Genomic DNA, 17,126 nt, shown 5'->3' on the forward strand with positions numbered 1-17,126 from the left:
AGATTCTATGCTTGCTCCCCTATGTAGCCTCCAGGCTCTTCGTACTAGTTATTGCTCTCATCTCCTCCTCTCTTCCTCTTCTAACGTCCATTGTTCTGAAACCCACATACGACCCATCCGCCCGCCCACGGGTCTAATTTCCCACACAAGATAACTGCATCTAGAAATCTCTCTGTCTAGGTCCTTCTGGTCAGCCCCGCCCCTCCACGCCTCCAGGCCCTTTCTTAGTGCGCCCGCCTGCACTGCGTCCCTTCAGCCAGCCCCCGGACTTGCTTACCGCCGCACTTCCCGCGTTAAGGTGACGTAGGCGGCAGGGCCGGGCGAGTCGGAGCGACAGCGGCGCAAGATGGCGGCCACCACGGGCTCGGGTAAGCGGGGCTTGGGTAGCCGGGGCCGGGCCGGGGAGGAGGGACTCGGCGCCGCAGGGCGGGGCAGCTTCTACCGGAGGGCGCGGGGGTGACCGGCTGCGGCCCAGCGGGCTCCCGGGAGCGGGGGTTCGTCGGCGGGGCGTGTCTGGGGCTTGAGGGGCGGCGGCGGCTAGGGGCGCTAGGCCGGGGGCCCCAGCGTCAGGGGGCTGCTGCTGGAGGCCCCAGTCCTGGCGGGCGAGGTTCCGGGGGGAGGGGCTTAAGGGGAAGCAGGCGCTTGGAGGGGTGTAGGGGTATCAGGGTGGAGGAGGGACTGCCGTCTGTGTCCCTGGGGGGAAGGGCGTTCTGGGGTGCCAGGCTGGAGGAAGGGCTGCCTTGTGTACCAGGATGGGGTGTCCTTGGGGGGAAGGGCGTTCTGGGGTGCCAGGCTGGAGGAGGGGCTGCCTTGTGTACCAGGATGGGGTGTCCCTGGGGGGAAGGGCATTCTGAGGGGGGGTATCAGGGTGGAGGAGGGGCTGCCTTGTGTGCCAGAATGGGTGTCTTTGGGGGAGTAAGGTTCTGGGGATACCAGGCTGGGGGATGGCAAGATGGTATGTCCTTGGTAAAACCAGGCTGGAGGAGAACGAGGATGCCTTGTTCCAAGCTGTAAGGATGTTCTTGGCTGCTTCTCCTTTATCCTCAACATGATTTCTCTTAAGCATTCAACCCCACTCGTTTATCACTCCTGAGTATGATATTGTTTCCTGATTAACAGGGCTATTAGAGTAAACCTGAAGTTACTAAGGGCGGGTATACATTGGGAATTTATATTGGCATAGCTACATCAATCAGGGTGTAAAAAATCCATATCCCCAAGAGACCTAGCTATGCTGACCAAGCCCCCTGTGTAGACCGTGCTAGGTTGACAGAAGAATTCTTCTGTCAGCCTAGCTACCACCTCTTGAGGAGGTGGATTACCTACACTCATGGGAGAGCATCTCCTGTTGACATAGGTAGTTTCTACACTGGGGACTTGTCTACACTTAAGATTCTACAGTGTCACAGCTGTGCCCCTATAGTGCTTCAGTGTAGACACTACCTACACCGATCGGAGGGATTCTCCCATTGGCGGAGTTAATCCACCTTTCCAAGAGACAGTAGCTATGTCAACAGAAGAATTCTTCCATCAACTTAGCATGGTCTATATGAGGACGTAAGTCGATTTAACTATGCCACTCAGCGGTGTGGAGTTTTCCCACCCCTGACGGACGTAGCTAAACTGAGCTAATGTTTTAGTGTAGAGTAGGCCTGCAGCACTACAGCAGCGTAGCCACAGTGGTTTAAGTATAAATATACTTTGAGACATGACAAATTACAGCACAGGAGGGGGTGGGAGAAATGGAGGAAGGGAGATAGAATCTGTTTCCAAAAGGTGTTGTGTGTTGGCTGAAATGAACTGAACCCTGTGTATCTGGGTGCAGTAAGAACAACCATGAGTGAGACCAGATCGACACTAGGAAATTAGGTCGGTATAACTACGTTGCTTAGGGATGTAAAAAATCCACATGCTTGAGTGACGTAGCTAAACTGACATAATCCCCAGTGTAGACAGTGCTATGTGGACAGGAGGGCTTCTCCCCTCAACATAGGTGGTACTCCTCATGGAGGAGGAGTACCTATGTGGCATAGGTAGCACCTTCACTGAAGTGCTATATTGGTGCTGCTGCAGCATTTTAAGGTAGCTCAGCCCTTGGATTCACAGAAGCTACATAAATTGACTTGGCGGAGAACGTTGAGTCAGCTGAAATGTCTGGGAAACTCAAAAAGACATCTCTTTAGCAGTTCATAAAGGAAAAGCTGTCTATATTGTCATTGCTTGTGCCTACCAGAATAATGCATCTCTCCTAAGGTTGCGCCTTAGACCTCCTTTGTCTGTTTCACTTATCAGGTATTTATTTATCTGAATTCTGGGGTAAAAGTTTAAAATCAGATTTCAGACAATGGCAACTGGATAAAATAACAATGTGAGTTGGGCTTTGCTTTTGCTTTGTTAATGAAGCAGTGACTTGCAGGTGTTACATATTTGAATTTTTTTTTCTGGCTAATGCTGTGTAGTGAGACCTGAAAACTCCCAAAATCATTTTGGTCACTTATTGGGCTAACATTGGTATTGTCTAGATGAAGTTAGCTGTCTTTTTATTCACTTTTGCAGCATATAGCTCTTCACAGGGAGGGCTTGACATAACGTCCTTTACAGGACTAATATATTTCAAAGACTGAGGATTTTGTGGCTTTTAATTTTGTTGTTGTTCTAATTTGAAAGGCTAAACAAATGCTACTAGCATAATCTCTTATTGTAAATAAGCTTCTTTACATCCGTAACTAAATGCTTTAGGTTAAAACTGAAAGAATATTCAAAATCTAGTTACGGATTCTACAGGCATTGTCTACTTCATTTCTTCAAGTTGTATAATAGTCAGTTTCACTTTCAGGTTCTTGCCCCAGTGTTTGGATTTCAAATGTTGCATGAGAATAGTTATTTTAAAATCTCTGTTGAAATGTAAAATTACACATCCATCCATCAATCATAGGACATTCCTCTTTGAAGTAGGAAATGAGCAAATCTTAAGGTCTTTCTCTTGGGGTAGCCTATTTTCAAAGACAGTTTAAAGTTTAGAAGAACAATGGTTGTAGAGAATAAAGATTTAAAGGGGGAAAACCCTGATGTTATAGCAGCGCAGTGGCTACTGCCATAAAGCTTGTATTTTATGGAGCTATATATAAAAGTTCTCATAATCCTGATATCATCTCTGTTCTGCCACAAATGTGCTGTATATTTTAGGAGACCAAATGAAACTGTGACATGACCTCATCAAGCTGTCATGTCACTTCATTCTGGCAGCCATATTTTCCCAATAATCCTTTGCAGCTGCTGACTTTTCAATTTGTTTGTCTGGAAGAATAAGGCAAGTGGTTTTCTTTTGAAGCCAGTTCAGATCCATAAATTCAATGTCTGGGTGGACATGAGGGGATGTGCATGAAGAGATGCAGTAGGAGCTATGCAACCAACATTTCATGGAGACAAAGTCTAAAACTTTTCTTGGTACCTGGTTTTCATATGGCATTGCATTGTAGGCCAGACCTGAACAATCTTAACTAACCAGTAAAATGTGTTTTGATAATGGGTATTTTGCTTCTTCTGGGTCACATTCTATCTCCATGTAATTCTAAAACAGGGTTAGGCAAACTTTTTGGCCCGAGAGCCATATCTGGGTTTGGAAACTGTGTGGTGGGTCATGAATGCTCATGAAATTGGGGTATGTGAGGGGGTGCGGGCTCTGGGGTGGGATCAGAAATGAGGAGTTCAGGGTGCGGGATGGGGCTCTGGTTTGGGGCAGGAGCGGTGGGGGCTCCAGCTGGGGGTGCAGGCTCTGGGGTGGGGATGGGGGTTTTGGGGTTCTCTGTGCTGGGACCTAGGGGTTTGGAGGGCAGCAGGGGGATCAGGGCTGGGGCAGGGGGTTGAGGCATGGGGGGATGGCTTGGGGTGTAGGCTCCGGGCGGTGCTTACCTCAAGCAGCTCCCGGAAGCAGCAGCATGTCCCTCCTCCAGCTCCTACACGGAGGTGCAGCCAGGTGGTTCTGCTGTGTGCTGCCCAGTCCGCAGGTGCCGCCTCTGCAGCTCCCAATTGTCATGAGTCCCGGCCAATGGGAGCTGCGGGGGTAGCATGTGGAGCAGAGCCCCCTGGCTGCTCCTACGTGTAAGAGCCGGAGGAGGGACATGCTGCTGCTTCCGAGAGCCACGTGAAGCGGTCCCCGACCCTGCTCATCAGCTGGAGCGCCGGAGCAGGGCAAGCCCCAGACTCCGCTCCCCAGCAGGAACTCAAGGGCCGTATTAAAAGGGCTGGAGGGGCGGGTAGTTTGCTCACCCTTGTTCTAAAAGCTCTGCTTTATTGGCTCTTCTAGTGTTGAAAGTAGAGCGCTTGTACTTGAGGTAATATATGGCTAGAGGGGGAAAAAATGGTGCAGGAACTTTGCATGTCAGTAAAGAGCATGTTCTAATAGTTATGTTCAAGTTTAAATTGCTGCTGGTAGGATGTTGTGTACCTTAACTACTTTTGGCAAAAACTCTTAAAATTGGTATATAACTTTTTTAACATGGTATGGGAATCCTGAGACTTGCCCCTAACCTCTAATTGTGGAACCTTAGAATATAGGCCAACAACTTAATTTAAATATAACTTAGGGCTTTGTTCAGTTGGTAAATGAAGCAACTGTTTGTTACTGGTAATAGATCCTGCCATGTGGCCAACAATGCAGTTTTTAGACTGTTCTGCTAGAGAGAACAGTGGTGTTCACTCATTTTCAGCAATGTTACAGTGACAACTGTGATGCTGTTGGTAATGTACACCATTGATACCGGAAGCTTCATAAGTGTAATCTTATGGGTACAACAAGGACCTAGGAAATGAGTCTCTTGGGGTTTTCTGTTTGTTTGTTTGTTTTTTTTTTTCCTTTTGTTTTACTGTGGGGCTTTGGACAAGCAACTTATATCTTATTAGTAAAGTAGATTTTGATAATACTTGTTTCACAAAATCCTTGTGAGGCATGTTTATTTGTAAAGCACTTGGATATCTTTAAATGATATCTGTAGCATATAGTGCTGCAATAAAGGAACTTAGGAGCCCAGCCACTTCCTCTTTACCAAAATTCCCAATTTCTCATCTAAAAACAGCACTGTTCCAGAGGATTGGATGGTAGCAGTTGTACCTATATTTTAAAAAGGCTCCAGGGGTGATTGAGAGAATTCTAGACCACTGAGCTTTACATCTACATCTAAGAAATAGGTTGAAACAATAATTAAAACTTGAATAATGTTTCTGAAATATCTTGATATGATACAGTCTAACCAGTACAGTTTCTGCAAAGGAAGACACTCTTTTATATATCAGAATTTTTTTAAATGGGTGAATAAAGAATAACCGGTTGAACTTCTTATTTTTAGACTTTCAAAAGGCCTCTGACAAGGTCCCTCATGAGAGACTACAGAAAAATCTAAGGAGTCATGAGGAGAACAGCAAAGTGTTATAATGGATCAAAAACCAGCGATTAGACAGAAAATACTGGGATTAAATGGTCAATTTTCATTGTAGCAAAAATTTAACAGCAAGATACCTCAAGGTTCCATCTTAGGTCCAGTGTCATGTAGTAAACTTATTAATGAGATGAGAAAGGTAACAATCTGCAGATAATAGTGAGTTACCTAGTCTAGTCTACTCTGAAACCTGTCATTAGTCTATTCAAGATCAGAGAGGACTGTGCAGCACTTCAGAGGGAGCTAACCAGACTAGGTGAATGGGCACCAAGATTGCATTTGAAGTTCAGCATTGCTAAATGCAAAATAATACACACTGGGGTGGGGGGGAACTACTCATACACCTTACAAAGTTCTGATTTTTCCAGAGTTAATACAGTTCAGGATTCTAAGCTTCATTGCAGATGAGTTAAGGCAGTTAAGATCTCTGCCTAATATGCAGCTATAGTTAAAATCAAAGTGTGAGGATGCATAAGGAATAGGATGGAGAATAATATTGAAAATACTATGCTATCATGTAAATCAGTGGTGTGGTCTCATCTGGAGTACTGTGTGATGGTATTTATCTTTTTTTTTGAAGGTGGAAGTTTGTGAGGGAATGTTGAACTCAGCTTCACCAATATTCTTGTCACGTATAATAACAGATTTTTATCTCATAAGAGTTGGTGTAAATATTTTCCCCAAAATATTAGTTTTGAATGCCTTCCTTAGTAAAATAAATTGTAGTTGATGTAGCTGTTATGGCTTGTTTCACAACTTAAATACTAAGAAACAATGTTGACGTTGCAACTGTCTAATTTGTACTGCAAAGTTTTCTTTAGTTTGAGAGTTCTTTAATGGAAATACAAGTCTCTGTCAGCCATTTTAGGGCTTGTGTGCACTATAGGTTATTTCGGTATAACTTATGGTCGCTCGGGGGTGTCAGTAAGCCATCCGCCAAATGACGTAAGCTACACCAACCCAAGTGCCAGGTGTGAACAGCACTATGTCAGCGGGCTAGTGCCTTTCAGGCAGGTGCTTTTATTATGCCGCCGGGAGAGCTGTCTTCTGTTGGCAGAGAGCGTCTTCATCAGACATGCTACAGCGGCGCAACTGCACCACTGTAGCACTTCTAGTGTGGATTAGCCCTTAGTATAATTTATAAGGAATGCACTTTAGTATAAAAGTATGCAACTAGCACTTTATCTTATTCAGAAGTATTTCATAGGGTTTGGGGGCTGGTTAAGTATCTCAGTAAAAGTCAGTTTCTGTTGCCTTGTTTGAGTACAATGACATGTAAGGGCAACATATGAACTTTAAATTTCCTGGCTTCTTACAGTTTGTGTCATAACCAAAAGCCTTTCATTAAACGGTAAATATTACATCACTTCAAAACTATTCTGAGGACAAACTTCTGCATCTAAAAGAGTACTTATAATTGTGTAATTGTTGGAAAACCTAGCATTTAAAAATTGTTCCATTACAGTACTCTCAGCAAAAGAATACTTGGAGCAGATATAATTAAGGCTGTAATATCAAACATAACATGGAAAGTATTTTAAAACTTTTTTTTGCTAGCTGTTTTGTGTATTTAGGTACAAAAGATAACTTATGGTTGAAAGACGTGATTTCACTTATGCTAGTTAAATCTGGAGTAATTACTGATGTCAAAATTAAAATTGGTATGAGAGATCAGAATCTGATGTTTCCTCTTTAAATTAGTTATGGAAAATTATCCTTGACAGAACAAGAACTTCTTTTTGTTAGAGTTCCTAATTACTGAAATGTATTAGCCATAAATTCTTGTGCCTTATCCCTTGCAGTTGAGACAAATCCATATGTGCCAAAAGATAAATGCTTGTATCTTAACTCCTCTGTAGAAAGAAAAGCTGCAGATGTAATCTTTCATTGTCATGCCAATGTAAAACTCTTTACTCTGAAGGTTTGATTCTGTGCATATTGAAATCAATGGTAAAACTCCCTTTGACTTTCATGGTGCAGCATCTGACCGTCAAAGTATTTTGACCATTTCATTGTATCAGAACCTACTAGCACTGCTAAAGTACTTTGGTGCTTCCAAAATGGATCCAATTTCTGAGAAGTCTTTACCTCTGTAAAACATGCTGTGTGCTTCAGTTTGGTCATACAAGTTCTGAATCTGATATTTAAATTCTATAACTGAAATTTCTTAAGTTGGAAAAGCTCAGAAAAGCAGAGTAATGGACTTTGCTTTTTTTGCCTCATCATAAACTAATATAAATTTGTGTGACTTAGATGAACTACTTTAAGTGTTTTTAATTAGACTAAAAACACTTAAGTATCAAGGCTTTCTGTGCTCTAACTTGTAATACTATACCTTAGACTGACAAGATGCAAGAGGTCTAAGAGTTAACATATGCCCTGTTAAGTTTTGTACTTTAGTGATTTGATAAGAGTTTCACTTTGGAATGTTTTAAGACCAACTAGGACTTCCGTATATCTGCCTGGAAGTATATTTTTCTTTCTTAATACAAAAATTATCTTTGATTCTGACTGATAAAGCAAAAAATCCTGTCAATCTTCTGCATCCTTAATTCACTGGATCTGGCAGGGCATTGGTGGAAGACAACTTAAAATCTGAGATGACTTGATAGATAATTACTTACCAATAATCAATTTTAATCTGCTGCTGCTGCTTGGTGAAATTCTGAGGAGCAAAGACTCATGAAGAGGGCACTGTATCACTTGGAATGCTATCTTCATAACCATAAGGCTAGCAACTTCTTTAGGACCTTGAGTTCTGTAGGAATAAGGTTTCTCCACTTATGACTGGCAAGTGGATTTTTTTTTTTTCCAATCCCCACCGTAAAACTAAATGTCCTTCATGGGGTTTGTCAGACCTAGTAAACAAAAGTCTAAGATTGAGGCCTAGTGTGTATAAATTTACTCAAGACTTAAAATTTTTATCCAATTTATAAACTTGTGAAATTGGAGATATAACATTGTCAGTGCTTCTATAGTTAAGTCTTTAGCAGGTTCATTATGGTAATCTTTCTACTTTTGCTCTGAAGTTTATAATATAATATATTTCTCTCTGGAATATTTCCATGAGGTCTGCAGGCAGTGAACTAAGATGATGTAGATATTTTCCTACCTTTTGTGTCATAATTTAAATGAAGTTTGCAGCTGCTGCTCAGAATATTCTGGATTCATAAAGAATTGGCTAAATTAAATTTTATAGTCTGATGCCTGTTTTGGCGATGTAGTAGTTAAAACTCGAAGTGAACTACTTATTTCTTCTGTATTCTGTTTTTGTATTGAAGGACTCTTAAAGCAAACAGGTTTGTTTTGTTGTTGTGTTGGCAGTCTCCATAACTACACTTAATAAGAAAGTTATGCAGGTATTTGCCATATGTGGAAAATGTAGTTGACTCACTCTTGAGCCAGCTGATGTAAGAATACTCTTCTGTCATAAAAAGAAAAGGAGTACTCGTGGCACCTTAGAGACTAACCAATTTATTTGAGCATAAGTTTTCGTGAGCTACAGCTCACTTCATCGGATGCAATGCATCTGATGAAGTGAGCTTATGCTCAAATAAATTGGTTAGTCTCTAAGGTGCCACGAGTACTTCTTTTCTTTTTGCGAATACAGACTTACACGGCTGCTACTCTGAAACCTGTCTTCTGTCATTGAACTTGCCCTGGGGTTAGCTTGCAAAAGTAACTTGGCAAATACTGAATATCCACAGAACAGATAAGAACATATTTTAGGATATATGATTGGATAACTAACAGTTTTTTCTTCTTCCTACTCTTTCCTCCTCCCCTCATTAAATTCACAAATTGATCTTATCAATTTGTATGTTTTTTTTAACTTCATTCAAGTACCAGGTTAGGACCAAACTTACACATGATACTTTATGCTTTAGCATGCAGGTAGAAGATGCCCTTATACCGGCTGCACTAGGGTCATACACTGATTCCCTGCCCTCCCTCTCGCCCCCCACCCCCTCAAAAAAAAACACCCCCAGGGGATTTCCAGTTTTTTTATATAGTGTGAAATCAACATTTTGATAGTGCCTCATGGACCCACCACTTTGCAGTTGTCTACCGTACCTGTGACACTTTCAATTAAAAAATTTCTGTAGCAGTAATATTAAGTGTTTATTTTTAGCTTTTTTTTATGTGATATAGCAGTTAGGAACAAGGAAACCATGTGACCAGCCAGCTCTCTGTGGACCACCAGCAATCCACAGACTCGTTTAATTGATATTCTACAATCTCTTATTTCTAGGACCCTTGCTATTCATTGCTTTGACTCATTCTGAATCAGAGTGTTTGGAAGGGCCCTAAAACAGCGTTGCCTTCTGTTCCCATAAGAACTTGTATTAATATTACACACACTCTTCCCTGTACCTGATTAAGGTTCCAGAGTCTAACACACTCAGGTTAGGAAATGACAGAGTTAATGTTAGGTTTCAGAGTAACAGCCGTTTTAGTCTGTATTCACAAAAAGAAAAGGAGTACTTGTGGCACCTTAGAGACTAACCAATTTATTTGAGTATAAGCTTTCGTGAGCTACAGCTCACTTCATCGGATGCATACTGTGGAAAGTGTAGAAGATCTTTTTATATACACACAGCATGAAAAAATACCTCCTCCCACCCCACTCTCCTGCTGGTAATAGCTTATCTAAAGTGATCACTCTCCTTACAATGTGTATGATCATCAAGTTGGGCCATTTCCAGCACAAATCCAGGTTTATGTTGCCGTTTGAACTTTAGTTTGGCTTCCCTGTGCATTTACATTATGATAGTCTTTAATCAAATGATCACATACTGCTTTCTTCCCACAGGACTCCTGCCTTATTCAGTGCACAGAATTGATGGTGCTCACTGACTGGGTAGCTATTTAATATTTCCTTTTATCCTTGTCAGTATGTGGCTCCATGCCTTACCACAAACCATCCAACCCTTGCACTGAATAGAGAACTAACTTCATCTTAGGCTCTTCTGTGGTACCTACGTATCTTAATGAATTATTTTCGTAGCACCTGATGAGATGAGGTGGTGGTATTATCCCTGCTTTACAGATGGCGAGTTGAGGTGGAATGATATTAAGGCCAAATTTGTCAAGTGTCATAATTTTAGATGCCCAGTTTGAGACAACTGACTTTTTTTTTTTTTGGTGTCCAGATTACTGGGTATTCTTATGTAAGTTCATGGGTTTGGAGATATATATATTTTAATGTATATTGTAGTGTTTGAGGATTAGAACTTTGATTCCACAACAAAATCAGAATTGGCGTTCAATCCCTTTTAGGTCTCTAAAAGACACTTGAGGGAGACTTTAAAGACACTAAAGTTGTCATATTCTAAGCACTGTCACATTGCATATGAGAACCCTTCCAGGTTCTCAAGCAGTGAAAGGGGATATTTTCAAGGCTCTTGCTTTGCCTCGTCCCTGGTGTCATGTACTAGAGATGTTTCTTGAGCCCTAGATGAGCGTAGTCTCATAAACAGAATGTCTGTGTTTCTTCTATGCGAACAAATAGGTGAGGCTGGACAAGGGGACTAGGCAGTCTCTTCAGTTATACTGCATGTGATGCAACTATTCAATACGTAATTAACCTTTTGGTATTTCTGTGAACAAAATTTTCTTTAGAAGGTCATGTGAAAAAGAACTCCATTGGCATTCTATGTCCTATTAATGCACCTTTGTTTCTCTTAGAACTGTTCTTAGGCATGTACTGTGAGCAAATAAAAGAATATGACACAGATTAGGATTTATTCAGGATTCTTAATGGCTTTGGCTTGGTCTTAGAGGGAAAGTGACTTAGCCTTTCTGTGTCTCAGTTCCCTATCTGTAAAATGGCGCTGATAATGCCTCACAGGGATGTTGTGGCATAAGTTTGTTAAAGATTGTGAGATGCTCAGATATTACATAATGGGGGCCCACATAAGTGCTTTAGTTAGATCTTGCACTGATGAAGTCCACTGAAATTAATTTCAAATTAACTTGTTTATGTTACAAAACAGATTGATTTGCTACTTTTAAAAATCTCTGGAAAGATTCATAGATGTCCAGCCTTTTACCAAATGATGTAGCTTCTACCTTTTATCTTAAATCAAATGGACATAAAGTAGAAAGACAGACTGTAAGGAAGCAGGAAGTAAATATGCTGCTTGCTTCTTTGAATACACAGAGGTCCTTTTCCTCCTCCTGGCTGTATGCACTAATGCAGAGCCTAGCTGCCATGGCTCACTAGTATTATTTTTTTTTTTTAAATGCAAACTACTCCTTGTTTCCACTTACTTTTATATTTGACATCTGAGCTTGTATCTTCCTCACACCATGAAAATACTGCCACTCAGAAATATTGCTGTTTCTCAGTGTTTTGGTCTAAATGTTTTGACATCGGATTACCAAAAGTAGCAGTCCAATTATCCAGTCTTGTATCACTGCCAGATAGTCTCAGTTCAAAGTTTCTTTCTGATTCTTTTTAGGAGTAAAAGTTCCTCGTAATTTTCGACTGTTGGAAGAACTTGAAGAAGGTCAGAAAGGAGTAGGAGATGGTACAGTTAGCTGGGGTCTTGAAGATGATGAAGATATGACACTTACAAGATGGACAGGAATGATTATTGGGCCTCCAAGAGTAAGCATCAACTTACAGATCTAAATGCCAGTGTCACTCAAAATTCTGCTTTCCTGTCCCTTTTTTCCCCCTGCAGACATTCTCATGCATGTATCTGAGTGGGTACGTGTATGCAACCAGGTTTACTTGGCATATAAATTGGGGTTGATATGTCAGTATATCTTTCTGCTTATGACTTTAAACAATGCTAATACCTTTTAATTGATTAGCTCTGTTACACAAATGACATTCACATTTACAGATTAATTTACACAGTAATTTTCTAGTGTTCTGTAACCCTGAATTACAGCAAAGTCTCAAAGCCTGTAAGAGTTCAATATGGAGCTAATACTGGTAATATCTCACTAGCCAGTCCTCATCTATTAACATATTCTGCCTTAGTTCAGTTCAGTTGTTTTTGGTCATCACTTTAGGGAGTTTCTTGAGGATGTGGGGGTTGTGGTATTTTTATTGCAGCAAAACTGGCTTGCTTCTTTAAAGTTTCAGCTAACTCAGATTAGAATTTGGTTCTAGCCATAAACTAAATTTTGCTTTTGACTTTCTTGTCACCTGTCTCCCAATCTGTGTATTTAATATGCCTCAGAATGGCTTTTTATAACGCTACCATGCTCTTTACGGTAATACTGCAGCTGGAGAGTATCTGTCCTGTTTAGAGAGGTTAGTAAAAAGGACATCTTGATGATAGGCTTAGTGTTTCCATAGCACTTGATATTTCCAAAGTACCTTATGTACCCAACCTCATGGTCTTGTAGTCTGAAACCTACAGTGGTGACAAGCTTAGTATCTCATAGCTAGTTTAAAACATGGCTGGTATGATGGTTCTTCAGAGCTATGGTCCATGTGATTACGCTCTGGCTGTAGTGGACAGATTGGACTAATTTATTTGGGCAGCAACTTTGTTGATGTCTCTACAGTGGGGTGAGCCCCTTAGGCCCTACCATCTATGGAATGTCCCCATAGATGACTCCTGATCAGTTAGTGATTGGCTTCTGCCATGTCTTATGAGGTTTTATCCCTACTTTTTAACAATATAGAAGGGATAATCTAACTCTATGTTCTCATCCATATGTCAGATCCCTTTTTTAATCTGATTAGGCCTCTACTTTGCAGTAGTAAATTCCACATGTCACTTATGCATTGTGTGTATCTTAAAACAAAAACACACACACAAACCTTCCTCATCGCTCTTAAATTGACATGTGGCCTTCCAATTTCACTGACTATCCCCTTGCTCTTTTACTATGGAAGGATAAATGTGAGTGCCTATTACCTTCACTATACCGTTGCATTGTGATGTATATCTCATGTCTGATCTGTTTCCTCTCTAAGTTATCCCAGTGTTTTCAACCTATCATTATATGGAAGCCTTCAGATGCTCTCATTGCCCATATCTGCACCTTTCTTTCTGTTTGTAGCCATTTCTGAGATAGGGTGACTGTCACTGAACATAGTACTCCAGGTGAGGCTTTACCATTCATTTATTATTTAACAGCATTACACTTTCAATATTTTCTCTCATTCTTTGTTCAACTTAACTTTTTTTGCTCTTTGACTGCCACTGTAAATACCTCCTTAAATATGAACAATGACAAGTCTGGTGGCACCTTATAAGGGTCTTGTATTAAACAAATATTTTAAAAGAGACTGAAATCTGCACACACTCGTGTGGTTTTACCATAGAAGTGTTGTCATGGGAGCAAAGTACAGCTAAGTGATTCTGATGTCAGAATTGTGTAGGATAATCCAATCTGTCTAGAGGTGACAACTTTTTGCTTCAGTTCACAACTATCTTCTGTTTTTCACCTTTCCTGTCTGATACCTTTTTAAAAGATCTCTCCTACCAAAGTCATTAGAAAATCCTGCTCTGCATAACTGACCACTGGATGTCACTGTTGCATAGAAAGACAGCTGCAAATGTATTTGTGTGTGTATTTGTCTATGAATATCGTGACTCTTACTTGAGTTTCAAACTGGCACGTTCTGGTTTATTAGTATCAGATATATATGCATCTGTGTCTTTGCTCTAAATCTTGTAATAGATCACATCCCAGTGCTTGCTGGCCGCTTTCTCAGTCTGTCCTTAGTCAAATTGCGCCATAATTGTGAAAAGATTACACTTAAGCGTGTGTTTACATTGAGGAGAGCTCTCTCAATGTAAAATCGTAGCGGAGACAAGGCATAAGTATTTTTTACCTCAATGTAGCTACATAAGAATGACCATACTGGGTCAAACCAATGGTCCATCTAGCCCAGTCTCCTGTCTTCCATCAGTGGCCAATACCAGATTCTTCAAAGGGAGTGAACAGAACAGGACAATCATGAAGTGATCCATACCCTGTTGTCCAGTCCCAGCAACTGGCAGTCAGAGACTTAGGGACACCGTGAGCATGGGGTTGCATCCCTGACCATGGCTATTGATGGACCTGTCCTCCATGAACTTATCTAATTCTTTTTTTAATCCATTTGTAGTTTTGGCCTTCACAACATCCTCTGGCAGCAAGCGCCACAGCCTGACTGTGCATTGCGTGAAGTAGTTCTTCCTTTTGTTTGTACATCAAGGTTATCCCAAAGGGCGGGGGGGGGGAATACAGTTGATTTCGGTTAGCGGTGTTAAAGTAAAAACTGCCTGTAGCTTATCTCCAGTAGGATTTTACATAGAGAGCTCTCTGTGTAAAAAAAACACAGCATTATGTTTCTGAGCGCCCGTATGCTTGCATGACGACAGAACTTGTAGTTTTTGAGCAATTCCCATCTTTTGGCATTCAGAGTCGTGTTGACTCTGCAGGAATCTGTGCTCAGATTTCCCAGTCTGGAGACTTACTGCTCTATCCAGGCCTCCCCGCTTTGTGGCCTTCTGTCATGCTCCCTTCATTGTTGCCTGTTACAGCTGGAATCCCTCCCAGACCCAGTCTATCATGTGGACACTTAAAACTCCTGTTGTTTCTGGTTAGCTTCCCTTCCCACCCCCAGCACTCCGTTAGTTGTCCTAATTCCTCTCCCTACTGTCTTAAATCATCTTTAAAAATTGCAAAACAACAAGATATGTTCTTCAGTCCCTGTACATTTTGTTGTCCTCCTTTCCCTATGTTTAGCTAGATTGTAAGCTCCTCAGGGTAGGGACTGTCTTACACTGTGTTACGTGCCTTACAGACATAATTGCTATGAAAAATAATAATCCTTTGACTCCTTCTGAGGATGGGGAGTGACCTGTGAATGTGTTGTGTTTTGGAGCATTCTCCTTATCTCCCCACAACTCTATCTCTTCAGTGAGTTATGAATATGGCAAAAAAAATCAAGGTCTACCTATCGTATTTACAGTTAAATGTTTCTGATAAAATTTAAAAAATGACAGGCTTTTGGGGTAAATTGGGTTTAAATAGCTGGCTAATATAAAGCATTGGTTTCATTTCTGAGGTAGTCTAGCCCATTGAACCTACAATTCAAAACTGCATATGCCTTTGAATTGCCTGGTATGAAACTGAAGTCTATGGAGAGATATTGGATTACTTTACTCTAAATTAATCTCCAAGCAGGGATGTCAGTTATATTCCATAATGTGATAAATAGATGATAGTTTAAATATTGGTGTGCAGTGTGACAAGCTTTGTCTATGTTGGACACTAAGTGAATTTTTCTTGCAATTTTCAGAGTGTAGCTTAACAAGCGTGGAAATGTCCGCCATGTGTGTCGCACTCAAACTTTGTGTCCCTGATGATGATTGTAATTAAGTGATTCTAATACTGCCTGACACAGATGTTCCTCTCTTCCAGACAATTTATGAAAACAGAATATACAGCCTTAAAATAGAATGTGGGCCCAAATATCCAGAAGCACCTCCATTTGTAAGATTTGTAACAAAAATTAATATGAATGGAGTAAATAGTTCTAATGGAGTGGTAAGTTTTTTTGTTTGTTTTGTTCGGTTTGTTAACACAGTTTAAGCTTTGAACGTTAATTTGAACCTACATTTTTACTCAGATGTTTCTTAACAAAATACTTTGCTTTCTTTTTGAGTAGTGGAAGTAGGGGAGGGATAAGGTAATTGTAAGATATTGCTAACGACTCCTCTCTTTCGCCTTAGCAACACTCATGTTGTTACACAATAGAAGCATTTATTAAGCTTGAAAGAAAACTAAACATATGTTAAGTTTTTCAAGCTTGCTGGCAGGTAACTTGATTAAAAACCACCGTATCTGATAGGCAGCTATATTTTTTGGACTCGGAGGACTGACAGGAGTGGTGTTTTTGTCTGTTTTTAGGTGGATCCCAGAGCCATATCAGTCCTAGCAAAATGGCAGAATTCTTATAGTATCAAAGTTGTTCTGCAAGAACTTCGGCGTCTAATGATGTCTAAAGAAAATATGAAACTTCCTCAGCCACCTGAAGGACAATGTTACAGCAATTAATTTAAAAAACAACAACAACAAATCATGCCCCTTTATTCAATTTAAGCTGTCTTCATTTTCCACAGTAGTAAATTTTCTAGATGCATCTTGTAGACCTCAAAGTACTGGAAAGGAAATTCCCGTTCAAAGGAAGTTTATCTTGAGATACTGTAAATGATACTAATTTTTCATTTGAAATATAAGTTGTGCTATAACAATTAATCTTGTCATGTGTAACCACTGTCCACATAGTTGAACTTCTGGTATCAAGAAAAGTCTATTTAAATTTATTACTGTCAAGACCAGTGTGGCACATTTAATTCAACTGTGAAAACATATATCACACAATCACCTTGCTGTGTGTTTGGCCTGGGTTGTTGGGTTTTTTTCTTTCTCTGTCTTTTGCAATAGAGTTGAAGCTCAGGGCTATTTATTAGAATAGACACAAAGGTTTTAGCTTCCAGGACTATGCTGGGCTTTGTGGACTACTAATGGGGATGTGTGCTAACCTCAATCATCCCTCCCTTTGTGCTATCTCTAGTAAAGGCTGAATGTGACTGTGGTTGGTTTTATTTTTTAAGTCCTAGTAATCTAGGGCAGGCTTTCCTTCTTCCCTTTGGCCAAGGCACAGATTGTATTTCTCCTCCTGCCCCTCCCCTCCTCCCCGAATAATATGGGCCTTGGATGAGGGAT

General features: G+C 40.8%; 1 protein-coding gene across 1 annotated transcript; it reads left to right on the plus strand.

The window, feature by feature from the left end:
- The first annotated feature begins 242 nt into the window (after positions 1-242).
- On the plus strand, positions 243-16,655 carry LOC311529619 (ubiquitin-conjugating enzyme E2 variant 1). Its single transcript, XM_084645706.1, has 4 exons — positions 243-368; positions 11,900-12,048; positions 15,819-15,944; positions 16,308-16,655. Exons 1-4 carry the CDS (start codon positions 347-349, stop codon positions 16,452-16,454), a joined length of 444 nt encoding a protein of 147 aa, XP_084501832.1. The 5' UTR covers positions 243-346; the 3' UTR covers positions 16,455-16,655.
- The last annotated feature ends 471 nt before the right edge of the window (positions 16,656-17,126 follow it).

The sequence above is a fragment of the Lepidochelys olivacea genome, assembly GCF_965140295.1.
Source record: "Lepidochelys olivacea isolate rLepOli2 genome assembly, chromosome: 13".
Classification (NCBI taxonomy): domain Eukaryota; kingdom Metazoa; phylum Chordata; order Testudines; family Cheloniidae; genus Lepidochelys; species Lepidochelys olivacea.